General features: G+C 38.0%; 1 protein-coding gene across 4 annotated transcripts; it reads left to right on the plus strand.

Moving 5' to 3' along the window:
• Positions 1-293: 293 nt before the first annotated feature.
• Positions 294-27,584, plus strand: LOC129889290 (cell division control protein 2 homolog A-like). Of its 4 annotated transcripts, XM_055964534.1 has the most exons (10): positions 294-448; positions 886-939; positions 1,206-1,237; positions 1,329-1,513; positions 3,260-3,380; positions 3,651-3,824; positions 15,376-15,539; positions 16,128-16,215; positions 16,311-16,364; positions 27,105-27,584. In XM_055964534.1, the coding sequence occupies exons 3-10, from the start codon at positions 1,229-1,231 to the stop codon at positions 27,204-27,206; spliced, it is 897 nt and encodes a 298-aa protein (XP_055820509.1). In that variant the 5' UTR covers positions 294-448; positions 886-939; positions 1,206-1,228; the 3' UTR covers positions 27,207-27,584. The 4 variants fall into 4 exon arrangements, with proteins under 4 accessions (XP_055820509.1, XP_055820508.1, XP_055820507.1 ...); XM_055964533.1 differs by lacking the exon at positions 886-939 and having other exon boundaries at positions 1,182-1,237; XM_055964532.1 differs by lacking the exon at positions 886-939.
• The last annotated feature ends 229 nt before the right edge of the window (positions 27,585-27,813 follow it).

Here is a 27,813-nt window from a genome sequence, read left to right on the forward strand (position 1 = left end):
CTAACTCACGATACATGTATGTGATGTATCTGAGCCGTCACATACATGTGTCCGGGATAATGAACTGACATGAAATGCGATTTTGGAAACTATTGTTTTCAACAAGTAATTAACACCAATAATAGTGTGCTTTATGTATTTTTTAATAAAAGAGGCCCTCGAGCCTCACCATTTAATTTTTTTTAAAAAAAGTATTCATATAAATTTAAATAAAATCTCAAAAACTAAAAATTACATTATTAAAAGGAAATGAAGGAAAAATAAAATAAAATAGCAATGAAACGGTGAAATGCATTTTGGCCTTCTATGCAAATTTGATGCAAATAGAAGCAAAAGAACAGTAAAGTTGACTATAGTCCAAACATTTTAGCAGAAGTACGCCGACACTGGCCTGTTGCCTCCTCCGCCTCTTCACGACGGCGATTTCGCCCTCTTTTCCCGACCAAAGGTGACTCCACATTCCTCACTCCGTTTACATTTCTACTCCGATGGCGACGCCCCAACTTCACCATTGTATACATATGACTTATACTCCCTTCCATTTTTGTTCGTCGTTTTCGTATGTAAATCAATAGATTCGAAGCTTTATTAGATTTTATCTACTGATTACTGCGGAATTTGAATAATGTAGCATATTTCATTCTATACATGTTTCGTTTTCTCAATTATCTATTCCTGGTTAATTTCTATGCTTAGAGTTGATTATTGTGTTGATTGAATTGGGGATCTGTGATGTAGTTATGTTAAACAATGTGGTGTTCATAATGGAAGATAGATTAGTATATTACTTGCTTTGATTTAAAGCCATTTTATCTTACAACACTGAGACCAACTGAAATTGTTTTTTTACTAATTCTTGTTATCTCTATAACTCTCTACCAATAGTTTCCAAGCGTGAAGTTGCACTTCAGCATGGAGAAAATATTTTATCAATTTCAGGTAACCAAACACTAAAGTTTGCAGTAAAGCGTTTTCTGTGCTTAAATGCGAAAATTGCAATGTAAAAGAATTTGCTCGGATCTGCATTGAGGTGAAATGTGTTTAAAATGTTACTTCAGTAGTTGATAGTCAAATGTATACTATGTTTTTGGATTAGCTTTCGATTGTAAGACTTAATATATGCTACAATATATATACATATTTTTATTTGCTTATTACTTTGCTGTCTGAAAATCTTCTAGTGTTTCGATTGCTTTCTTTTTCAGGGAGTCCATTGAATTTGAACTAGATGGACCAGGTAACGGAGTTATTATCTGTATCTTTAGATTTAGTTGCTTTTGGGTTTAGGGTTACTCTTATGTTGATAGTGATTTTGGGAATAAATGCAGTATGAAAAAGTTGAGAAGATTGGGGAAGGAACATATGGTGTAGTGTACAAGGCTCGTGACCGTGTAACTAATGAAACTATTGCACTGAAGAAAATAAGGCTGGAGCAGGAAGATGAGGGGGTACCAAGCACAGCTATTAGAGAAATCTCTCTCTTGAAAGAGATGCAACATGCTAATATTGTGAGGTATAATTTTGTGATATTACTATGCAATTGTATTGTTGTGATGGCCATAGAGTGTAATTAGGACCGTGCTTTGGTTTCTTGTGATTATGCTATCAATATGAGGTTGATTATATGGGAACTTCGGTTTATTTCTATTTCCTAATGCTCCTCTATTAAAATTTATGCAGGACCTTCATTATTTTAATTTTCATATTGCTTTCTGGCCTCGGTGCTGTTCCTTTTTACCAATTTCTGAAAATTTCTCTTAAATACCTATCTTCTTTGAATGCTGTAACAAGGAGTCCCTGATGAAGAGAATCTTTTCCCATGCATCTTACTTTGGGCCGTCGGGAAAGGATCTAGCACTTGAAATTTGTTACTTCAATTTATCCTGGAGGAATCCTCATGGGATATATTGTTCCTCCGTTCTTTACCACTCTATATCCAACTCTTGAGCAGTTTGATTGGGTTTGATAGCTTCTACTTTGTAATGGTTATACTCCAATAGTTTGTAGGCAACTTCTACTATGAAAGGTAAAGCCATACGGTATTAATTGGATTCTACAATTGTAAACTTCAACAACTTATTTGGTTTTGAAGTACTTTATACATTGTTCATGTATGTATACCACATCTACACATTTTGGGTCCCACAATGGCCGATAACTTTTTTATAATCGTGGTGTTCGGGCCAACTTGTGCGTCCCTTAACTAATTCCACGGGATACTCACTATAATTCGTCATCACATGTATCTGGTAAAAATGTCCACCAAGGCTAGTAGAGATTGGAATTCACCTAGTGTTTTTGCCTCTGTTGGGATTTGAACCTGAGATGTCATAGTACTCAACCCACTTCATTGATTACTAGACCACGCAATTTCCTTCGAAGGTAGAATATTTGAAAAAAACAAGAAGCCCATCAGTCATTTCTACACTAGTGGATAGAAAACTTTTAGGAATATTTAAGCTTTTAGGATGTGTTTGGGGTGAGGTATAAGGTATAATAATCCTAGGGATAAAATGCAGGACTATTTTATCCTACGTTTGGTTGGAGGTATTAGACAGTCCTGAGATTATTTATCCCATCATTTATACCTTAGTGATGAGATAAGTTATCCCATATACATGGTGGAATAGCTTATCTCAGGATAACTTATCCCGGGATAATTAATTCCAGGATAATTTGTTCCCAACCAAATGACCCCTTAGTTTCTTCCCTCAAATGTTTGTATATTAGCTAGACCTTGTTTTTAAACTTATATTTTTTTAATTTGTTGATCTGTCTTGTGGTTTTGGACATTGGGCACTATAACATAATTGGAGTTTGTATATCTGAAAGGTTTAGAAACCGGTTGACCTTATAAGACTAAGGTTTAGAGGCTGGTTGAAATGTTCAGTTGCTTTATGAATGATGATGAGAGAAGAGTAAAAGTAAGATTAGAAAGATTCTTGGACTGCCATTTGATTATTCTTTTAAATAATAATTGTAAGTGCAAAAGGGACCTCCTTAGGATGGTGTATGTGGGGGAGGGATGCCATGAGTAGAAGCCAGAAGGTCTGCATGATGGGGGTTAGTCTTCTTTTGTTTGGCAGACTGAATTAGAATAAATTAGAGAGCAGATAACAGATTCGCAGAGTACACATCTGTACCTTCAGTTGCAATGTTGAATCATTTTTTTTTGTAACATGGGAAAAACTATTTTTCTAGTTTGTACCAGTATCTTCTGCAGATCCAAGAAAGTTCCTTTTTTTCTTATTGGTCACAGGTTGCAGGATGTGGTGCACAGTGAAAAGCGATTGTATCTAGTGTTTGAATATCTTGACTTGGACTTGAAGAAGCACATGGATTCATGTCCTGAATTCTCTAAGGATCCACGTTTGGTTAAAGTGAGTAAAATCTCTATTATATGTTGGAGGTTTGCTTTGTCACTGTGTGTTAGCCATTTTTTGTTGCTTCATCAGGAAGCTGGTCATAACTTGCAGCTCTAATTACAGTTTTAACTTCAAGAGGGAGGGTTATGAGCTAAGCAAAATACTTGAAAACAAAGATTATTTGATTTATAATTTTATTACGTGCTACTTGAGTGGTTAAGGTTTATCAGTTTCACAGGCTTCTTGCTTGTGATCAGTAATTAAGTAATCTTTCCAATTCTGCAGATGTTCTTGTATCAAATACTCCGTGGTATTGCTTATTGTCATTCTCATAGAGTTCTTCATCGAGATTTGAAGCCTCAGAACTTGCTGATAGATCGACGTACAAATGCTTTAAAGCTGGCAGACTTTGGATTGGCTAGAGCATTTGGTATTCCTGTCAGAACTTTCACTCATGAGGTACAAACATGGTTTTTCATTCTCTCAAAGATGTGCTGGACCTTGTCTTATTGTATTACCTTATCTCATATTCCATTTCAAGCTCGAGGGGAAGTGGTTATCTATGACTCAGAAACTTGCTTCATGTCTGATATCTTTTTTAAGATTGTATCCAACTTGTATAACTGGAAAAAGTTCTTTCTCTATGTAGTATTGCTCAACATTTATAGCTTTAAGTTATTCTATTAGTTTAGCTGATAAGTCAAGAATTAGCTTATCGACTCCCAAAAAGTACTATAAGAATCGGTACTAAACATTCTGCCTGTAATTGTACAGGCTACATCACAATAACATATTTTGGTTTAATACTATCTCCGGGGCCATCACTTTAGGGCTATCATTCACCGTGACAGTCATGGTTCAACATGCCACTGGCCCTTCAAAAGGCGTAGATTTTAAGGGTGCTACTAAAAGCCCACCTAGCCATTTCTTATTAACATAATAATGACACTGTGCCCTTATTACAACCTACTTTATTGAATCAACTGCTATATATTTTATACCAAGTAATGCAGTTAAAGTAACTGTTAGAATAGGAATAGGTGTGCATAATTCTACTTATAATAGGAATAGAAATAGGAATAGTTTATAGTATCCTACTTGAAAAAGGATTGGTTTATAGTGTCTATAAATAGGGTCTTTATGTAATATTGTTCTTACACAATTCAATAATATTTTTCTCCTATATTTCTTACATGGTATTAGAGCGTTGGTGAGAAACTTCAAGTCACTGTGTGTCAATTATTTTTCCAGCGACTTTTGGGAGCTGAATTTTGCCAGTTTTTTGTTCTATGGGTGCTATGAGAAAACCAATACCATTACAAAGCTCAGAAAGCTCAGGCGACCAAACCCCAGCCAGAACCATCGGAAAACAACACTTCACGCGCTGTCACGCGCCGTTCGAAGGTGAAATTTTTCGGCGAGATCTAGTTCATGCGCTGGCGCGTGAGGCTTCTTTGATCAATTATTTTTGATTTTTTTTCTCAGTTGGGACCGTCCAGTCATTCCGACCAAACCCCGGCCAATTTTGTCCAAATCCGAACCCCGAAATTGGGGTTCCGACAATTTTTAGCTAGTTTTCGGCAAGTTCTCAGCGAAATTAGGGTTTCCAGACCAAATTTCGGCAGTTAGATCTGTCTTTCCAGTTTTCGGTGATTGAACTTTCTCCTAAGTTTTTTTCTCAGATTCCTATATATATATATATTTTATAATGTCTTTTGAGATTGATATTTTTGGCTCCAAAAATATAGGAAGTTCAAATCGTATGATTACTTTGGAACCATTAATGGGAAGCTCAAACTATTTAGCTTGCACTTCCTCGGTTGAACTGTGGTGTAAGGGTCAAGGCGTCCAAGATCACTTAACCAATAATGTTTGTGTGGTAGATGAAAAGGCCAAGGCTAGTGAGGAAGAAGCAAAAGTCAAAGCACAATAAGTGAAGGTTGATGCTCAATTATGTAGTCTCCTGTGGCGATCTATCGATTCCAAGTTGATGCCCTTGTTTCGCCCATCCCAAACATGTTATTCAGTTTGGGAAAAGGCTCGTGCTTTATACACTAATGACATATCTCGATTCTATGATGTGATAGCTCGAATGATCAACTTAAAGAAATAAGATTTCGATATGTCTACTTACTTGGGACAGGTACAAGCAGTCATGGAGGAATTTGAAATGTTGATGCCAGTTACTACGAATGTGGAAAAACAACAAGAGCACAGACAGACATTGTTTCTAGTTCTTACACTTGTTGGACTTCCTACTGACCATGATTCAGTGCGTGATCAGATTCTAGCTAGTCCTGTAGTTCCTACAATTGATGAATTATTCTCTCGTGTACTTCGTCTTGCCGGGCCTCCCAATCACAAAGTAGCCTCATCACCCACCATTGACTCCTCTCTTCTTGCATCTCAAATCATAGATAAACGAACACATCAATCTATGGAGAATCGACGAGGAGGAGGGAGTTTTGGAAAACTTCGATCCAAGTGTAGTTATTGTCATAAACTTGGGCACACTTGTGACATATGTTATATTTTGCATGGTCCACCACCTAGTTATGATCCTATTGCTATAAAGGAATATAATGAGTTCCTTTGAAATCATGCAAGTAAGCAGACATCTCCACAAGTAGCATCTGTGGCTCAACCTAATCAATCATCCAATAATGCTCATATTGTTCATACAGAATATGAGGAGTTCCTCCAGTATCAAGCAAGTAAGCAAACGTCACCACAAGTAGCTTCGGTTGCACAATCTGATGTTTCTGTTGCGGGTAATTCTTTCGCTTGTGTTTCACAATCTAGTACTCTTGGTTCATGGGTCATGGACTCAGACACTTCCAATCATATCTCTGGTAATAAATCACTTTTGTATGATATTGTTTATTCACATTCTCTTCCAGCTATTACTTTAGGTAATGGGATCCAAACAAAACCAAAAGGGGTTGACAAAGCCAAACCCTTGTCTTCTGTCACTCTAGACTTTGTTCTTTATGTCCCTGGCTCTCCTTTTAATATGGCATCCGTTAGTTGGCACAGGGCATGAATCACAAGGCCTTTACTATCTTACCTCTTCAAACTCCTTTACAACATGCTCCATTACAAATCGTCCAGAGCTAATTCACAAACTTTAGGACATTCGAGTCTATCCAAGCTGCAAAAGATGGTGCCTAGTTTGTCTAGTTTAGACTGTGAGTCGTGTCAACTTGGGAAACACACTCGTGCTACATTTTCATGTAGTACTGAGGGTCATTCTGAGTCTATTTTTTCATTAGTTCATTCTTATATTTGGTGTCCTAGTAGAGTTAGTTCACCCTTAGGATTTCGTTATTTTGTTAGTTTCATTGATGATTATTCAAGATACACTTGGGTTTTCTTAATGAAAGATCGTTTTGAGTTATTTTCTATATTCAAAAGTTTCTTTGCTGAAATACAAAATCAATTTGGAGTTTCTATTCGTACTTTTCGTAGTGATAATGCCTTAGAATACTTATCTTCACAATTTGAGGAGTTTATGACTCACCATGGAATTATTCACCAAACATCTTGTCCGTACACCCCTCAACAAAATGGTGTAGCAGAAAGGAAGAATATGCATTTCATTGAGTCCGCTCGCACTCCTCATTGAATCTCATGTTCCGTTGCACTTTTGGGGAGATGCAGTCCTTGTGTCTTGTTATTTAATTAATAGAATGCTCTCATCCTCTATTTAGAATTAGGTTCCACATTCCATACTGTTTCCTCAGTCACGCCTTTACTTTATCCCCCTCGTGTCTTTGGAAACACATGCTTTGTTCATAACTAGCCCTAGGGAGAGATAAATTAGCACCTCGTGCCCTTAAATATGTCTTCCTTGGTTACTCCCGAGTTCAAAAAGGGTATCGTTGTTATTCACTTGAACTTCATCGGTACCTTATGTCAGCTGATGTCACATTTTTTGAGTCTCAACCTTACTATACATTTTCTGATCATCCTGATGTATTTGAGGTCTTACCCATACCTCAGGTCTTGCCTGTACCTACATCTCCAGTTGTAGTGCCACCACTCCTGACTTATCATCGTCGTCCTCGTCCAGTTGTAGTCCTAGATGATTTATGTCATGTGCCAAACCTTGTTCCAACTGCGGACTTGCCTCTTCCTAGCCAACTGATTGTACTTCAAAAAGGTATACGATCCACTTGAAATGCTAACCCACATTATAACTTTCTTGAGTTATCATCGTCTATCCTCACCGCATTATGCCTTTGTATCATCTTTGTCTTCTATTTCCATTCCTAAGACTACAAGTGAAGCAGTTTCTCATTCTGGATGGAGGCAGACTATGATTGATGAGATGTCTGCTTTACATACGAGTGGTACTTGGGAGCTTGTTTCCCTTCCTGCAGGTAAATCAACTGTTGGTTGCCGTTGGGTTTATGCAGTCAAAATTGGCCCAGACAGTCAGGTGGATCAACTGAAGGCTCGCCTTGTTGCTAAAGGGTATACTCAGATTTTTGGGCTAGAATATAGTGACACTTTCGCTCCCGTGGCTAAAATAGCATCTGTCCGTCATTTTCTATCTATGGCTGCTGTTCCTCATTGGCCTCTTCATCAGTTGGACATTAAGAATGCTTTTTTGCATGGTGATCTTGAGGAAGAAGTCTATATGGAGCAACCACTTGGTTTTGTTGTTCAGGGGAGACTAGTACCCTTGTGCGTAGGTCACTCTATGGTCTGAAACAATCTTCTCGAGCCTGATTTGGGAAGTTCAGCACAGTAATTCAACAGTTTGGCATGACTGGTAGTGGAGCTGATCACTCAGTATTTTATCGGCATTCTGCACCAAATCTGTGTATTTATTTAGTTGTTTACGTTGATGGTATTACTAATTTGAAGCAACATCTCTTTCAGCATTTCCAAACTAAAGACCTCAGCAGACTGAAGTATTTTCTAGGTATTGAGGTTGCTCAGTCTAGATCAGGTATTGTTATTTCTCAACGCAAGTATGCCTTAGACAATCTTGAGGAGACAGGATGTAGATCCATTGACACTCCTAGGGATCCGAATGTTAAACTCCTTCCAGGATAGGGGGAGCCACTCAGTAATCCTAAAAGGTATAGACAGCTGGTTGAAAAGTTGAATTATCTCACAGTGACTAGACCTGACATCTCTTTTCCTGTGAGTGTTGTAAGTCAGTTTATAACTTCTCCTTGTGATAGTCATTGGGATGCAGTTAGTCGTATTTTGCGATATATAAAGTCAGGTCCCGATAAAGGACTACTCTTTGAGGATCACGGCCATGAGCATATCACCAGATATATAGATGCTGATTGGGCAGGATCACCCTCTGATAGACGTTCTACATTCGGGTATTGTGTTTTAGTAGGAGGTAATTTGGTGTCGTGGAAGAGTAAGAAACAGAGTGTGGTTGCTCGATCTAGTGCAGAAGCAAAATATCGAGCAATGGCTGTGGCAACTTGTGAGTTAGTCTGGATCAAACAGTTGCTGACAGAGCTAAAATTTGGAGAAACCGGTCATATGGAACTTGTATGTGATAATCAAGCGGCCCTTAATATTGCATCAAATCCAATGTTTCATGAGAGGACTAAGCACATTGAGATTGATTGTCACTTTATCAGAGAAAAGATACTCTCAGGAGATATTGTTACAAAGTTTGTGAAGTCAAATGATCAACTTGCAGATATCTTCACCAAGTCCCATACCGATTTTCGTATTAATTATATTTGTAACATGCTAGGTACATATGATTTGTATGCACCATCTTGAGGGGGAGTGTTAGAATAGGAATAGGTGTACACAATCTTACTTAGAATAGGAATAGAAATAGGAATAGTTTATAGTATCCTACTTGGAAAATGATTGGTTTATAGTATCTATAAATAGGGTCTTTATGTAATATTGTTCTTACACAATTCAATAATATTTTTCTCCTATATTTCTCACAGTAGCTAGTATTGAGTAAATGCTCTCAGGCACGAAAACCAAAAACCTTCTCCCTCCTACAAAAACCTCTCTCTCACCCCCCTGAGTTATCACCTTCTGTGGTTACTCTCTTTCTTTTTCCATCTTTGAGCATTTCTCTCAACTAAAAACTCTGTTTAAAAGAATGGAGGACAATAGGATCTATTTCAACTTAAGTCTGGATGGTATGAATGGGTTTGGAAAGGAGTAGCAAGATAATGCGAAGGTCGATTGTGAGCAGAAAAGCTATGGAGTCGATATGCTTATGTATGAAAAAAGCATCGAAAGATCATAAGGAGATCAGGAGATGGAGATTTTCAAAAAAGGAGGTAGAACTTTTTTGCATTAGAAAGTGCAATCAACATGGGAGATTTATAAGCATAATCTAGTTAAATGGAGGGGGAAGGTCTGGCTTAATCATTCTAGAGCTAACATTGAATGTTGGGTGGATGGATATTGCATTAAAGATAGAATGGTTCATTAAATGGCAGAGGATAAAGGTATAGATACCTCCTCTGAGAGTGGCGGATGTCAAGTACCCTTTTGCAGCAGTTGTACGAGAGAATAAATGGCAATCCCAAAGTGTCCGTATTGGTTAGATAAAGAGTAGGAATGACAACATAAAAGTGACTGATAAAATGGATGATCAGGAAGATAGCCTACTCAAGAGATGTGTAGTTGGTTATTGCGGAGAGGAGTTAAAGGAAAAGCCAACACTTGCTGACATCAGGAGGTGGTCCTCATCAAATTGGAAGAAAGCATTTGGTGTCAACATCTACGAGCTTAATGGCAACTCATTTCCAAAAAACACATGGCGGAGCAAACCTTACAAGGGCAATGGAGATGGAAGAACTGTAGCTTCCATATGGAATGGGTGATAGGAAGAATCCCAGACTCCTTATCATGCAAAGAAACTTGGATCAGAGTGGTAGGCATTCCTCTGCACTCGTGGTCTCCGAAAGTCTTCCAATTGGAGAAGTTTGTGGAGGATAGATCACAGCTAGGGAAGAAACAATGCTAAAAAACCACATGAAGTGGACAAGGATTTTGGTGGCCAGCAACAATAGGAAAATACTCAAGAAGGTCTCCATAGAACGGAATGAAATTACTTACCCCTTTTCGATATGGGTGGAGTGCAAACCCAGGTTGAAATAGCACCGGAATCAGGTTATGGAACCATTGGAGAAGACACAAGGCTTAATTCAGTACAAGGTTTTACCATGGGATAATTCAAAGTGCAAACTGTAATTCTGTACTAGAATCCCATCAATTAAGGGATACTAGTTAGAAACATGTGGGTTGTAAGAGAAAGACAGCGGGAGGGAAAAGGTTTAATGAGACATGTGACTTGCACATGACTCATTTAAATTTTAGATCAGATTTGGGCCTCTTGTCCAGGCCCAAGAGTAAACCCCAGAAAAGAAGTATAAGCCCAAATAGAGTTGGATTGCTGATCTTTAATAAAATACATCCAGGAAACAACCCAGAAGCTATCAGAGAACACAACTTCATCGATGCCATGGTTCTACAGAAAGCTTTGCATGCAACAATGGAAACTAAGAAGAAAAACTCTTACGCAACGATGGTGATGATGGAGACATAGAACTCAAAAGGGAAAGTATTTTTATCGATAAGAGGAGAAGATGAGTTTGCCATGGCAAAAAATGGAGAAAGTAGCAGAGGCAAAAGAGAAGATAATGCAATTACAGTGCAAAAATATAAATAATGAACTCGTTAATTGGGACATTGAAGAAGTGGAACCAATAGTAATTCACCAACAGAAGGCAATTCAAGAAATAGAGAAAGACACTTCCACTTGGGTGAAGCAGAATTAAATAAAGTTGGGAAAGATTTTCAAGGGCATGAAGAGGAGGCCACGGAACTACTCCTGCAGATTGAAAGCTGCAGACATGCTAGGAGAATGGAGCAGGAGGTTGAAGGGAAAAAGTCAAAGATCAAGGGGTCTCAAGAATTGAAAAGTCTTGTTTCATTTGATGTCAAATTCATAAGTTCTGGAATGAGGAATAAGGGGAGAATCACAAGCTCTTCTAAATGGTGAAATTTAAATTGGTGTCGTGGAATGTTAGGGGACTAAACAATAGAGAAAAGAGGAGAGTCGTGAATAGTTTGATTAGGGAGTGATAGGCAGCTGTAATATGTCTGCAAGAAACAAAAATAGGAGATATCTTAGAGATGGTTCAGCAACTTTGGGGAGGGAGATAGATTGGACATGCCTCTTTGGATGCAAGTGGAACAAGAGTGGGGATTCTCTTTATGTGGGATGAGAGGAAGTGGAAGGGGGAGATTTAGGGATGTGTACAATTTCTTGTAAATTTGTATCCTAACTACAAAATTATTCGTGTCATATAACAGGAGTATATGCTCCTTATTGCTACCAGGAAAGGAGGTTGGTTTGGGAAGAAATATTGGAGCAGTGAGGAGTCTGATGGAGGGACCATGGGCTCTATGCGGGGAATTCAATATATCAAGGTTCACTTTTTAGAAGAACTGTAACAGAAGAACAAAAGGCATGAAAGAATTTTCAGATTTCATTGAAGACATGAAGTTAATTGATTTGCAACTAGAGGATGCTACATACACTCGGTTCAAAGGGGAACAACAGGAAGCAACATCCAGGATTGATAGGATCCCAATTTCAGAAGAATGGGATGCTAACGTCAATAATTTGAAACAAGTACCCCTCCAAAGATTGAGTTCAGACCACATTCCATTAGCCTTGTTGGGCAGATCTTGGGAGAGAAACAAAAACTATTTCAAGTTTGAAAATTGGTGCCTTGAAATAAAAGGTTTTGTTGACAGAGTTAAAGAATGGTGGGATTCTTTCAACTTAACTGGAAGACCTGACCATGTTTTAGCATCCAAACTCAAATTTGTTAAAACTATACTAAAGGAGTGGAGGAAATATGATGCTGGAAATCTGGGCAAGAGGAAAAAGCTACTTGAACAAATGGCAATAATAGATGCAAATAGAGAAGATACAATTCTCACGTTGGAAGAGATAGCAAAGAAGGCGGGGATTAAGTTAGAGTATGAGGAACGGGTCAAAGTTGAAGAAAGCTTGTGAAGGCAGAAATCAAGAGCCTTGTGTCTAAAAGAAGGGGACAAGAACACAATTTTTTTTCCACAAAATAGCAAATGCACATAAAAGATATAATAACATAGATCAGCTCATGGTATTGGGAGAAATCACTCAAGAGCCACACAAAATTGAAGGGGAAATCATTGATTTCTATAAAAAACTGTACACTGTAACTGTTCAATGGCAGCCTACTTTTCAAGATGTCCAATGTTCAGTCATAACAGAGGAGGAAAAGAACGCTTTATAATCCAACTTTAAAGAGAGTGAAGTGTTGAGATGTCTGAAGATGTGTGCGGTGGATAAGGCACCTGGTCCTGGTGGATTCACTATGGGGTTCTTTATCAAGTGTTGGGAAATTGTTAACGAGACATAATTAATACTTTTCAAAACTTCCATGAACAAGATGTTTTTGAGAAAAGCTTTAATGCAACATTCATTGCACTCATGCAAAAGAAGAAAGGAGCTAAGGGCTTTCAGACCTATAAGCCTGATAGGTAGCATGTACAAACTACTCTCCAAAGTACTGTCTGAACGGCTGAAAGGAGTGATTGGTAAATTGGTTGAATCCTAGCAGATGACATTTATTAAAGGTAGACAGACAGAAGAAACTTGGTATACTATGCAAGCTGGACATAGAGAAAGCTTATGATCATGTCAATCAGAGGTATTTACTGAAGATGTTGAAAAGAATGGGCTTCGGGCATAAATGATTGAGATGGATAAAGTATTGTATTTCAACTGTCAAGTTTTCTGTGCTTATTAATGGAGCCCCTGCAGGATTTTTCAATACTTAGAGAGGTCTCAGGCAAGGTGACCCTTTGTCACCTTTTTTTGTTTTTAATCACTATGGAGGGTTGAATAGTATGATCAAAACAACAAACAACAAAGCCTGGTTGAAAGGTTTTGATGTTGCCAGAGAGGGTAGTGACAGTTTGGAGGTGACACACCTACAATATGCAGATGATACCCTAATTTTTTGTGATGGTGAGGAATAACAACTGAAATATCTGAGGGTTATGCTGATTCTGTTTGAAGGAATGTCTGGACTACATATCAACTGGAGGAAGAGCTTAGTGTATCCAATCAATGAAGTCACTAATATGATCTACCTAGCAGCAATCCTTAGTGGGGAAATTGGTACTCTGCCAACAACTTACTTACTTGGGCATGCCTCTAGGTGGCAAATCCAACTCTATTGAGATATGGAATGGTGTGCTGGAGAAGTGTGAAAAGAAATTGGCTAATGGAAAACTCAATATCTGTCATTTGGAGGCAGACTGACTGTCATCAATTCAGTCCTGTATGTCTTGCCAACTTACATGATCATCTTGTTCCCAATCCCAGCAGGAGTCATCAAGAGACCAGACAGTATTAGGAAAAAATTCCTATGCCATGGCAACAAGGAGAGGAAAGGCTTCCATATGGTGAAGTGGAAAGTAGTGATAACTGGCAGAAGGCAGGGGGTATGGGGATAAAGAACCTGAAGGTGCAGAGTAAAGCTCTCAGAATGAAGTGGTGGTGAAAGTTCGTCAATGATAATCAGATGCTATGGAAAAGGGTAATAAGTGCAAAATATGAAGGTGAAGATATGTGGATGACCAAAGAAGTGACTACACCTTATGGAGTGAGTTTGTGGAGATCAATAAGAAGCATGTGGGATGAAGTTAAGAGTAATGCAAAGATCAAAGTTGTAGATGGAAGCAAGACAAGATTCTGGAAATATGAGTGGCATGAAAAAGGAAACCTGTAAGTACTTTTTCCTGACATATACAATATAGTTCTGGGACAACAAAATACTATAGCAGAGTTATGGACAAACCAGGGGTGGAGCTTTAATTTCAGAAGACAATTCAATGACCGGGAAATAGCAAGAGTGGCGGAATTTTTCAACATTGTGGAAGCTTTTAATGGGCTACAAACAGGGGAAGATGTGATGTGGTGGAAGGGAAATAGCAGAGGGGAATTCAAAGTTAACTCAACCTACAGGTTGATGGATCAGACAAACCCACAAACACACAGTTGGCCATGGAAACAAATATGGAGAAGCAGAATACCTCATAAAATCTCATGCTTCATATGGTTATTGGCCAAAGAAGCTGCTCTGACTCAAGATAACTTGATGAAAAGAGGGATAACCTTATGCTCTAGTTGTTTCCTTTTGGGGAGGCATTAGAGACAGTGAACCATCTGTTCCTACGCTACAAGTATACCCAACAACTATAGAGGATTTTTTTGAACCTCAAAGGCATTTCCTGGTCCATGCTCAGGAAGGTCTTAGAGGCTTTGAACAGCTGGGAGGCAACATGGGTGAATGCAAAGGACAGAAACAAGTGGAGAATTATCCCTGCTAGTATATGGTGGACTATTTGGAAAGAAAGGAATTCTAGGTGTTTTGGAGAGGATAGATAATGATGTCCAGAAGGTCAAGTTAAACTGCATTTTATTGTTATGTTTTTGGTGTAATCAATTATACTCCAATGACACTGTATCTGTAATTGATGTTTTAGACTCAATATAGTCAGAAAACAGTGGAAAAAGAGACATCTGTATATATGTCAGTACAACCCATGTACTGTTTTGTGATATAATACAAAGTTACCTATTTAAAAAAAAATATATATTTTATACCAACAATTAAGAATTGTTTTTCCCTAGGATTCCAAGCTTTGTCCATCAATTGTCTAAAAACTGGAGTCTCTATCTTTTAGATTTGCTTTTTTAAGATCCAGAACCCATTTGAGGGTTTTATCCATATGTTGTCTTATCTTGTTTTCCTTGTTTCTCCTCTCTTGTTCTTCTCTCTTAAGCCGAGGGTCTTTCGGAAACAGCCGCCCTACCTTTCAAGGTGGGGGTTAGGTCTGCGTACACTCTACCCTCCCCAGACCCCACATGGTGGGACTATACTGGGCTTGTTGTTGTTGTTTTTGTTGATGATCGACTTTCTTGTTTTAGGTGGTGACATTGTGGTACAGGGCACCAGAAATACTGCTTGGATCACGCCATTACTCTACTCCTGTTGATGTGTGGTCAGTTGGTTGCATATTTGCTGAGATGGTGAATCAGCGCCCTCTGTTTCCTGGTGACTCTGAGATTGATGAACTTTTCAAGATTTTCAGGTGTCAACAGACGCGTCTTTTTGTTGATGCTTTATTACTGACAAACAAAACATACATGCTAATGCTTTGATGATGGTTATTGACATGGTTTCATAATGTAAAAAATTGTTTCCCTGTTGTTGACTGTTCTAAATCCTTCTCAGAAGGAGATGAGCATGAAACTTTACACTTCCCTTGTCATGCATCATAGTCCAAAATCCTTGACTAAATAAAGGCAAAGGGGAAGAACAAAGGTGATTGGAATGGGGTTTCTGGACAAACTTTGGTTTCAAGTTCTCTGTAACTTTAGTTTTAGCTGTTTTATCTATGATTGTGATCTTCATTTGTTCATGCTAACCTGCATTTTTATTTGTCAATTAATCTATCTTTTCTTACTGCTCTATGTTGTGCAGAAAGGTTTCAAAATTGGGTTTATGCTATGGTTTATCTTTCTTCTGTGTATAGGTTCATGGCTATAATTTCTATAAAAATTGACCATAAGTTTTTAGTGAGCTTTCTGTATTAAGGAATTTCAGTGTTTTGTTCCTTGTGATTTACGTTATTAGATTTTCCCCTTTATTTGATGTTTTCTAATTTCTCTGTATGAAGAGTGATGGGTACTCCAAATGAGGATACATGGCCTGGAGTGACTTCTCTGCCTGATTACAAATCTGCCTTCCCAAAATGGCCTCCTAAGGTAGTTTATTTCTCTTTTTTTTACTTGATTTTCCTGCCCAGATTTCTAGGATCTCACTCTGCAAAGTACTTTATTGGATCCCCTCATACTTGCAGGACCTGGCAATTATTGTACCAAATGTTGATGGAGCAGGCCTTGATCTTCTTGGTGTAAGTTTGTTTATAACTTACAAATGAAAGACTAAAACATCAGGATTTTTTCTGACTTGGGGAATGTGCCAAATCTTTTTCTCTCTGAAATATGTTCTGGTGAAGTTTCCCTCTGTTTAAAACTCCAGCATTTTTTAGCACTCATGGAAAGCAAAACCTTTTTCATTTCATGGAAAAATGTTTTGAACTTATCAATTCAGGGGATGGCTGGTTCATGTTAATCGAAAGAAGCAGGAGAATTTCAAGCAGAATTAAAACAGGCGGAGTAAACTTTACATTCTAAAATAAATAAATAGGTGGAGTAAACTTTAGATGAGTATGCTATACTCTCAAACAAACATCAAAAGGAACAGGAAATATCAGACGATGGGGGAGGAAGTCACAAGCATACATATACTGAGTCTTTCTAAATTTCAATTTTTACGGCTGATACATTCAAAATGAAACATTGCTGAGAAACAGGTAGTCGACAGTAGTTATAGCAGAGCCAGATTACACTTTCTGTGGAAGAAAACATCACACTGATTCAAGCAGGTCCATACGCAAACGAGTTCTTATTTTGACACTGCTAAACTTGCACAATGATCGGAGATGGCGGGATTCCCCACTATGGTGGTCGATAATGTGGTCGAGGTCAATCCAGAAACGGACGGCAACAGTCAGAAGCTCTTATCGAGATGCATAGTTGGAACCTTCAATGATCTATTCAATCACAACCCAAACAGGAAGTGATTAAAATTGGTTTTGGACAGATGGAAGGTCTGCTCTGGTATGAAAGTCATTTCTCTCACTCACAACCAATTTCTTATTGAGCTACCTTCGGGACAAGACATGTTGAGGGTTCACGACGATTGGTTGTGGAATGGACAGCGTCTAGGTTTGGAATGGTAGTCACCAGTTACAAGCACCAAGTTGGTCAGCCAGAGATCATAGAATAAATGGAAAAGGCTTTTGGGGTTCCTTTTATGCATGGAGACTAGATTCCTTTAAAACTATTGGAGATCTCTACGGTGGTTTAGGATACAGAGCACCAGAATCATCACCGTTCGGCGAGTGTCTGTGTCAATAACTCTGGCTATAAATGTCCAGGGAAAATTGAGCTCAACATAGAGCACTGGAGATATGAAATTTCAATTTTAAAAGACATCGCTGCCACACCAAAGCCTATTAGTGCCTCAAAACTCACTGGGGAAAAAGATATTGGGGACTTGATGGTCAAAACAGTGGTAAACACATCAGAGTTAGCAGATGGAGTGTCCTGTCCAATTGATGCATGTGGGTAAACAGGTGGCCAAGGAGCACTTTTAATTCAAATCAGCTGGGTCGGGTCTTAAATAATACCCCATCCACTGAGCATAGTGGTCTAAGTAAGGGCAAGGAGATATCAAAATTGGGCTCTGGTTCAGATTACCTATATTACTTTAAAGTCCCAAGAAGGAATGCCCATACCAAGATCACAAAGGCAAGTCCGTATTGAAACAGAGACCCAAAATAACTTTGGCCGAACCATGTTTGCAAAAATTAGTCCAAAAAGCCTCAGATCACCACCAATGTCTCACCAACAGGAATTATGCAGACTCAGGCTGAAAGCAACATCATCATTGAACCACCACCCCATGCAATTATCAATGTTAATCACCCTGAAAGCAGATAATGAAGCTGAAATCTTCATTAACAACCTCAAGGGACTTTCAACCTGATATGGTCTGATATTGCTTCAACCATTTTAGCTTGTCATATATTGACTGCTCTTCTTCTTATAGCGACAAGCTCTCAGCTCTCCAACCTTGACATGAAGACGAGCAAATGTAATTGCAAGAAATTCAGCAATCTGCAGTGATTGAGACTTCAAAATATGCTATCTAGTAATGAGAAAAGGATGAAAGGCATTTGAAATTAATGTAGTTGGCTGTGAATATGAGATTCTAGATTTCATTTTGAGAATGGATTAGAGGCGATAGGCTCATATAAAAAGAAGAGGGGCATTTAATATGTGCTATTAATTATGTTGGTAGTAGTAATTAAGAGGAACAGTACTACAAAGCAGAGTCCGGATGAAAATGAAAGTTCTCAGCTGGAATATTAGGGGTCTAAATTATAAGAATAAAAGGCTCTAGTTCGAAAATGGAAAACAACCGTATTGTGTCTTTAGGAAATCAAAATGGACAGTATGCCAACAAGTATGATCTATCAAATATGAGGGAATGGTCGTCTGGTTGAGTGGAAATGAAGGTATTAAGCTATGTTACATGTGAAGTTTTGATGATTAACAAATATGATACAAGAACCAATTTCTAAACATGTCTCAAATAAGAATCGGCGGTATTTATAACAAACAACTACTGAAGAATTAGTTCCTTAACATGTCTACAGGAATAGCTGGATTACAGAAGCACACTGCATGAAGTGAAAGAACCAGGTCCTTCATAGTAGACTGGAGAAGACTACTGATCAGATGCAAGCAGATTCCAAGTGCTATAGGCCTATTGATAATCCTATAGCAACTGCCACTCGACTTGACAAGACGAACCTGGTCCCTTGGTTGAAGAAAATAAGTACAGGTGTATGATCGGATCTTTGTTATACTTGAATGCTTGCAGGCCTGATATTGTGTTTAGTGTTGGTCTTTTTGCCAGATTTCAATCTTGTCCAAAGGATTCTCATATGAAAACTGTGAAGAGGATACTTAGGTATATCAAAGGTACATAGGACCTGGTCCTTAGGTACCCATTTGGTACCCATCTGGAGGACCTTTTTGAGCTATTAGTATATGCAAATGCTGACTAAGCTAAATGTCTCATGGATAGGAAGAGTATATCTGGGATGGCTTACTTTCGAGGATCATGCTTGATCTCTTAGACAAAGAAGAAGCAAAATTCTGTGGCATTATCTACTATAGAAGGTGAGTATGTAGTTACTGCTTCCTGTTGTGGTCAACTACTATGGATCAAACAACAACTTAAGATTATGATGTAGTGATTAAACGAGTTCCAATCTTTTGTGATAATACGAGTATCATGAACATGGCAAAGAACTCCGTTCGTCACAAGAGAACAAAACATATTGATGTTAGACACCACTTCTTGAGAGACAATGTATTGAAGGCACATCTCTATGGAATTTTGCAAGACTGTGGAGCAGATTTTTGACATATTCATGAAAGCGTAGGGACCACTTTGGAAGAAATCGCTTAGAGCTTGGATTGCTCAAGATGGATTAAGAACCTTCTTATTCTCTCAATGATTGGTTGTACTCTATCATAGAAAATGCTTTTCGATGATGCCAAAAGGGAAAAATTAAAGGAGGGTCACTCGCCGTGCACTGAATTCCACGAGGACACAGATGCAACATTTCAAGAATGTTGTTAATAAACAAACCTGGTCCCTATGAAGAGTGATGAATGAATATGATTAGGTTCCCATAATCTAGCCACCTATTAGGTTGCGATGAGTGGAAGGTTAGTCTGTAGATGGACTTAGGTAAGATCACACATTTTACTAAGGCACATGCTGATCAAACCTGGTTCTTAGTGGGAAGATTGCACTGGAGTACACATGCAACTACTATTGTTTTGTTATGGGTTTGTCATCATCAAAAAAGGGGGAATAATGTTGAGATATATTACATGTGATGATTTAATGAGAGATTAACAAACATAACAAACACGATACAAGAACCAATTTCTAAACATGTCTTGAATAAGGACTGGTAGTGTTTATAACAAACAACTACTTAAGAATCAATTCCTTAACATGTTTACAAAAAGAACTGGATTACAGAAGTACAATGCACGAAGTGAAGGAACCGGGTCCTTCATGGTAGACTTGAGAAGACTATTGATCAGATGCAAAGCATATTCTAAGTGCATGAAGGATTTCTTGAGGAATTTGTTTAACGACTGAACGCATGGATCAATAAACAAGAAACCAATATGGAAACATTACCATATTTGCACAAATGGAAAGGCCTTTGGAAATAGGAGATAACAAATGGAGGCCGACACGTGAATGAAAACCAGCATAAACCTGGATTAGGTTCTTGGATTTTTAAACCAATTCTTCTTTGGATTTGGAGAACAAGAAACAGTTATTCCTACTCTTATGTAAAGTACCACATTGATGCTGGTGAAGATATGCACAAGAGCCACCACTACACAAATAGAGAATATATTCAAAATGTCTTCGTGAGAGAGAGTCAAGTGACAACAGAGAAGAACTTGTTCTTGAGAAAATTATTGCTTACTATTCTTAGTTGTCTAGTTTGATTCTTTGTTATGAAATTGTAATCTCTTACCTTCATAGAGGATTTGTACTATGTGTTGCATTGAGTTGTAAAGGGCTTTCTTAACTGGAGTAGAGTCTTGAAAGAAGTAACTATAATTAGGGAGATTGTAGAAGGGAAAGGTACTACAGAGTTAGTTCCTTTGGTTATAAAGTTGTAATCTAAAACTGCTCAAGTTTTTAATGAAGATTTGAGGGAAATCCTATTGGGGTAAGTCGTGGTTTTTGACTCCCATGAGCAAGGAGTTTTTCACGTAAAATCTTTGTGTTGATAATTTTTACACCTTTACGTGATTATTGTTGAAGAATTCTTCAATACATAGGTGACATTATATAATAATAGAAGGCATGGGGTAGCATGGGTGGTATTGCAGTCTTGTGGGACAAAAGACTTTGGAAATGCAATGAATGTCATCAAAAGCAACTTCTCTATTGCGTGTATCTTTGAAAGTCTAAAAAGATTTCCGATGGTCTTTCATAGAATTGTTTGTCCTCAAACCAATACAAAGAGGAGAGAGTCCTGACAGGAGCTAGGATCAATGAGAGGTATTTGGAATAGTCATTGGGTTGTTAGAAGAGACTTAATGTATGCAGATTTGAAAATGAAAGGCTAAAGTTATGGATATGAAGAGCTTTTTCAAATACTATTATCGACTTGCACCTAATAGATTTACCTCTCCAGGGTTACAATACACTTGGTCTAGGGGGAGGATAATTTAGAAGCTTCTCGGATTGATAGGTTTCTGATATCCACAAAATGGAAACATTTTAAAGTAATCAAACAATTGGCTGTATCAAGAGTGATATCTAATCACAAACTTCTATTGTTGGAAAGTGGGGAGTGGCATACAACATTCTTGTTTCTAAATTATTATAACATGTGGCTCCAACAAGAAGAGTTTATTGACATGGGAAAGGAGTGGTGGAAGAACTATATGATTGGTGGAAGCCTAGATTTTATCCTCATATAAAATTGAGGAACTTGAAAAAGGACACAAACGATTGGACCAGAGATGTCTTTGGCAAATTGGAAGCAAGAAGAGCCAAGGCCCCGGAAGTGCTTTCAACTTATTAGATTAGGCAACAAACAACATAGTTTTAACACATCTAAAATGCAAATGGTACTGAACCTGGAAATGGAGCTGGTGAAACTTGCTAAAGCTGAAGAAATCTTATGAAGACATAAATTTAGATGCATGTGGCTCAAAGGAGACCGGAATACAAGATACTTCCAAACAATTGCTAACTCACACATTAGGGACAATAATATTGACAAGCTCAAAGTGCATAATGAAATAACAAATTATAAGGAGGAGATCAAAATAGATATTTTGAACTATTATCAAAACTTGTATACGTAGAATGAAACTTGGAGGCCCAATGACAATATTGATTATGTAGCCAGACCCTCAAGGGAAGATAGGGAGATCTTAGCGAAAATTTTTGAGGAAGAAGTGCATTAGGCCAATCATGTCCTCCAGATAACCCTAGGTCCAAATGATTTTATTTTTGGCAATAACAATAACAATATACGTTGTGTAATTCCACAAGTGGGGTCTGGAGAGGGTAGGATGTACACAAACCTTACCCTTGCCCTTGTGGGGTAGAGAGACTGTTTTCGAATAGATCCTAGGCTCAAAAGAGAAGTTATTCAAAGTAGGGTTGAAAGAGGAAAAGCATACATCAAAATATCAAGATACACAACACAATGAATCAGCAGATAGTAAAGCACATTATAGAATAAGAAACTACACGATTACTAAATACTACTACTAATAAGGAGGAGAGGAGATGGGCCTAGCCCCCTACGTCTCTCACCTAAAAGACGACCACACTCGGCTACGTACTAATGTTCTACCCTAATCCTCAACGTCCATACCTTCCTATCTACGGTCTAAGTTGTGCAGACTCTTCAGTTTTGCTGTTGTATCCCGTGTCGACATGAGACGGGTGCGAGTGCGGGTGCGTGTGGGATTTTGTCAACCCACATCAGATACTTTGACCAAGAATCCATGGACAACCCACATTAGATACATCAGACGGGTGCGGGTGCTGGATACTTGTGGGATTCGATCAACTCACATTAGATACTTTGACCAAGATACTTTTCCTCTTGGTCAATATTCGTTGCTTCATGTTTCAAGCCAAACAAAGAGATGCTAAATATGAAAGCGATGTGTTAAGACTTATGGTAGACAACAACAATGATCTGTAAGGAGATTTGGTGGAAGATCTTGAATGATTTTCTTTTTCTTTTTTGAGGGGAAGAATATCTTTATTTTAATAACTATATTTTTATGATATTGAATATTTTTAGCCAAATCCCCGCACCCGTATCCATACTCGGATTCAAATCCCCGAATCTTAAAATTTAGATTTTGCCGAATCCGACTCTCGGATTCGCATCCGTCTCGGACACCTCCGCCCGAGTCCGAGCAACTTAGTCTACGGTTATGTCCTCAATAAGCTCTTTCTTAAAAATCTTGGCTTTATCAAGCCAAAGGTGATGGGAGTACTTGATTATTGCCACCAATGCTACATAGTGGAATAGATGTGCAATCAGACTTAAAGACTGTATACGAATAAGTCTTATTGGTAATGTGTAGAAAATCATAGCCAAGTTAGTTTCCAGTCATTAATTTTTTTTTATTAAGCATAAATCAATAATTGACACAATACTCAGTGCCAATGATTTGACCGAAGGATTAAACATGGAGAGCCCGGTGTTATGTGCAGTGTGCAAGTTAGAAATAGAGAAGACTTTTGACCAATTCAATTGGTCTTACCTAATCATTATACTAAGGAAGATAGGATTTGGGGAGAAATGGATTAAAGTGGATCAGATTTAGTAGTTGAACAATGAAGTATTTAGTGAGCGTTTACAGAGGACATGTGAGTTTCTTCTCAGCTCATAAATTGATCAAGCAGATAGATCCACTCTCACCTTTCTTGTTCAGTTTAGCCGTGGAGGGACTTAGTAAAATGTTGGAACATTCCAAACAAATGCAGTGGATCCAGGGTTTTAGTGCTGGTACAAATACCGATGAATACATGATATCTCATCTGTTGTATGTAGATGATACTTTGATTTTCTGTGAGGCAAAAGATCACAATATTTTACCTGAACGTGAAAGTGCTTCAAAAAAAAATTTCTGAGGCAAAAGATCACAATGTTTTACCTGAACGTGACACTGCTGCTTTTTGAAGCTTTATCGGGGCTGTATGGCAACAAGTTAAAGAGCATCATCTATCCAATAAACAATGTTTGAAAGGTGCCAAACATAGAAGAACACTGACATATCATGGGTTGAACTAATAGGGTACTTCCTGCCACTTACTTAGGTCCCCACTGGGGGCTGAATTCATTAGCTGTGAGATATGGAATGGGATCATTGGAGCACAAAAATTACCAATGTACCCTATGTGGTTGGGCCATGGAAGTATATCAACAAATTAGGGAGTGAGTTTCCCATAATGTTCATTTGCTCATTTCAAAGCTTGCAATGGAGTTCACATTAAATTCTGGACATACAAATGGATGAGAAACATTCCACTCATGTTTGGATGCCCCACCCTGTCCCAAATTTCCCTAAATAAGGACTTCTCATTGCTTAGAATAGACTTGGCAATGTTGGGATGTGCAACTCCAAAGTCTATACAAGATTGGGAAATGGAAAGCCTGATGGAAAGGTGAGCCAACATAATGAGGTTCACCATTCATAAGAACCTATCTGCCAGTCAGAATTGGGGAAACAACATTTTCACATTGAAAGATTGCTACAAGCATATTTGTACTCAGAATAAGGTTAATGGTGTCTGGCCATAGAAGTTTATATGGAAGACAAGGTTATATGCTTCAACTGAATTGCTCTAAATGAAGCATGATTAACACAAGATAATCTCAAGCAAGGAAAGCCCGCAAAATGTCAGTCACTTATTCCTATGTTGCCCAGTGACCACTAACCACTAACCTATGAGATATATTTTATTGTAATTTTGGTTTGAATTATGTCATGCTAGAATATATGAGAGGTCTGTTCAGATTGCAGTGTATAGAGAATTGGTAAGGCCTTCAAGAATATTTGGTTGATGATTATTGGAGTTATTTTTTGGGGTTTGTTGAGTGAAAGAAACCGAAGATGTTTTGATGAAATTTCAAATCCAAAATCACTCTCTCAAAGCTAAATGTTTCTTTAACCATTTTTGCTGGACTAAGTTGACCCCTGTAATTAGAAACAACATACCCAGTGTAGTCCATAAGTGAAGTCTGGGGAGTGTAGGATTTCTGCTTCTCTTACCTCGACCTTTGTGGATAGAGAGACTGTTTCCGATACACCCTCGACTAAAAAAAATGTAATCAAAGCAAGATTGGAAGGAAAATAACAAGATAAACAAAGAAAATGAAGCATCTGGTAGTAGTAAAAATTAAAGAATAAGATACAACATGAACCCTAAATAATACTACTAAAGAAGGAGAAGAGGAGACTATCCCCCTACCTCTCCCACATAAAAGTACAAACATACCCGATACCTACTACCCTTCTACCCTAATCCTTCACCTCCATGCCATCCTATCTAGGGTCATGTTCTCAGTAAGCTGAAGATATGGTATGTTTAATCACCTTCTCATTTCTTCCTTAGCCTGTCTCTACCTCTCTTAAAACCTACTATAGCCAATCTCGTACACTTATTTATGAGTGCATCCTTGCACCTCATCATCATATGCCCAAACCATCTCAACTTCTCTTCCTTGGCCACTCCCACCTCGTCTTGTAAAGTTTCGTTCCTAATCCTATCTCTCATAGTATGCCCTCATATCCCTCTAAGCATCCTCATCTCCACTACTTTCATATTCTGAACGTGTACGTTCTTGACTGACCAACACTCTGCCCCATATAACCATGTAGGTCTTCCATCAGTCAATAGAACTTACCTTTAAGCCTTGGTGATACATTCTTATCGCAATGTACTTCAGACGCGAGTGTCCATTTCACCCATCCCGCTTCAATACAATGTACGACATCATCGTCAATCTCTTCGTTTTCTTAGATTATAAACCGAAGATACTTGAAATTATCTTTCATGGGTATGATTTGTGTATCGATCTTCACTTTCACCTTTGTGTCATGCTCTACATAATTGAACTTGCATGATAGGTACTTTATTTTATTCTTGCTTAACTTGAAACCTTTAGCTTCTAGGGCCTATCTCCAAACTTTCAGCCTATCGTTAACTCCACATTGTGTCTCGTTGATCAGTACTATGTTATCTGTGAATAACATACACCACAACACCTCCCCTTGAATATGCCGCACCAATTCATCCATCACTAGGGCAATAAAAATGGGTTAAGGGCTAATCCCTGGCTATATTGCTCGAACTCTCCATAATTGTTGCCTCACCCTTGTTGGATTCTCCAAAATGCATTGCTTTTGGTGTATCAGACATGCACCCGTCGACATTTTTGAAGAGTTTGAGCAACATACATCCCATGTGCAACCCCTTCATGGTTAAAAAGTGTTCTGAGTTCTTACGCAGGTCTTTGGATCCATCGTACATGTCCTTAGTTTCCCTAATGTAAGCCACATGTACATCTCTAACAAACTCTTTCTACATATAATTTGTATTTATGTTTTTGTAATTTTGCATATCTTTGATGCCTTTCCTTATGAAATACCATTACATTCATTAAAAAAACACTTACAAATGAAAGATACATCTTAAGAGTATACAATAGAAATATTAGGTGAATTTTGAATAAATCTCCAGCATATGTGCTTGATTTTCCTTGAGAACTTTTCTAGTTGAGATGTTCATAGAGTTCCAGAACAAGCTGGTTTTTTTTTTTTGAAGAGGTAACATATTAGTATATTATAAACATGAACTACACCGAAAAGTGTAGTTCCATATACTTACAAGTGAGATGTCTATCACCAAAAACCTATCGACTCTCATAAGTAATCTAAAACCTTAGGAATAGACTCTGTGTCTTGAAGATACTTTTGTATACACCAAAAATAAAAAAAGGACTAAACAGAGAACTAGCTGGTTATTTGAACCTTTATCCATGAAGTTGCAATGTCCAGCTGACATTTGAAGCACATTGAGCAATTCATTGCAGCAAGAAATTTGCCCATTAATATTTCTAAAGAGTAGGGGAATTCAAATTACTGCACTCATGTTTACTGTTTTCTCATTTTCTTTTTCCGAACATGATCTTATTCACATGTTTGTTTCAGTGTCTTTTTAGTCTATGCCCTTCACTCCTATTTAATTGTCTGTCCTTTTCTTCCATTTTTTTATTTGAGGATGAGGCACTCTGGTTTCAGTGTTTTATGTGTTTATCAACCATCTTCTTGTAGCAAATTCCATGTGTTTTTGTGCTTCTCATAGGCATGGACAATGATTAGGTGTTCTAAATTATATGATATTTTAACCAGAGAACTCATTTTGTTGTCAGAAATCTCTTGCCCCCATGTTACTCATGCCATCCCTTGTTATTCATTCAGAAAATGCTCTGCTTGGATCCCAGCAAGAGAATCACCGCCAGGAATGCCCTTGAGCATGAGTACTTCAAGGATATTGGGTATGTGCCGTGATTATTTGCCCCTTCATCCAGAATGCTTTTGTAAATTTGGTATGTCGTCTACAAGGTTTTGTTCTGGAGAATCTGCGTGATCTTTAGGGCTTTTTTGGTCCCCCTCAAGTTTTTCTTCCATTGTGATTCATGTCCCAACATCTGTGGTCACAATTCGTGTCCACATGTTGTAGAATACTTTCCAGTGTAATATCCTTTTGGTTCTATTTTGCGGTTCAGTATCCTTGTACAATCAATACTTGTTTAGATACAATACTGGATACTGTAATGTTAAATAGATTGGTTTTGGTGTGTCAGAAGTTTTAAATAGTTTTGCCTGGAGTTAAACAAAGCTTGAGTTGATTATCTGACTCTTTCGTTATGCCAGTGCCATATCTCATCTAATTAACAAGGGGCATATAAATGTGAAAATTGTTTCCGAAATGATTTAGTCCATTGTGCTTGCATCATCAAAGATAACGAGAAAGCTTTTAAAATCTTAGAGGTCGTTTGGTTTAATGGATTGAGTGAAATAGTGGGTGTAGTCTTTTAATGGGTATGTTTATGTGGAGATCTATGTGGCATAATAATA

This window comes from Solanum dulcamara, chromosome 5 (assembly GCF_947179165.1).
Source record: "Solanum dulcamara chromosome 5, daSolDulc1.2, whole genome shotgun sequence".
Taxonomy (NCBI): domain Eukaryota; kingdom Viridiplantae; phylum Streptophyta; class Magnoliopsida; order Solanales; family Solanaceae; genus Solanum; species Solanum dulcamara.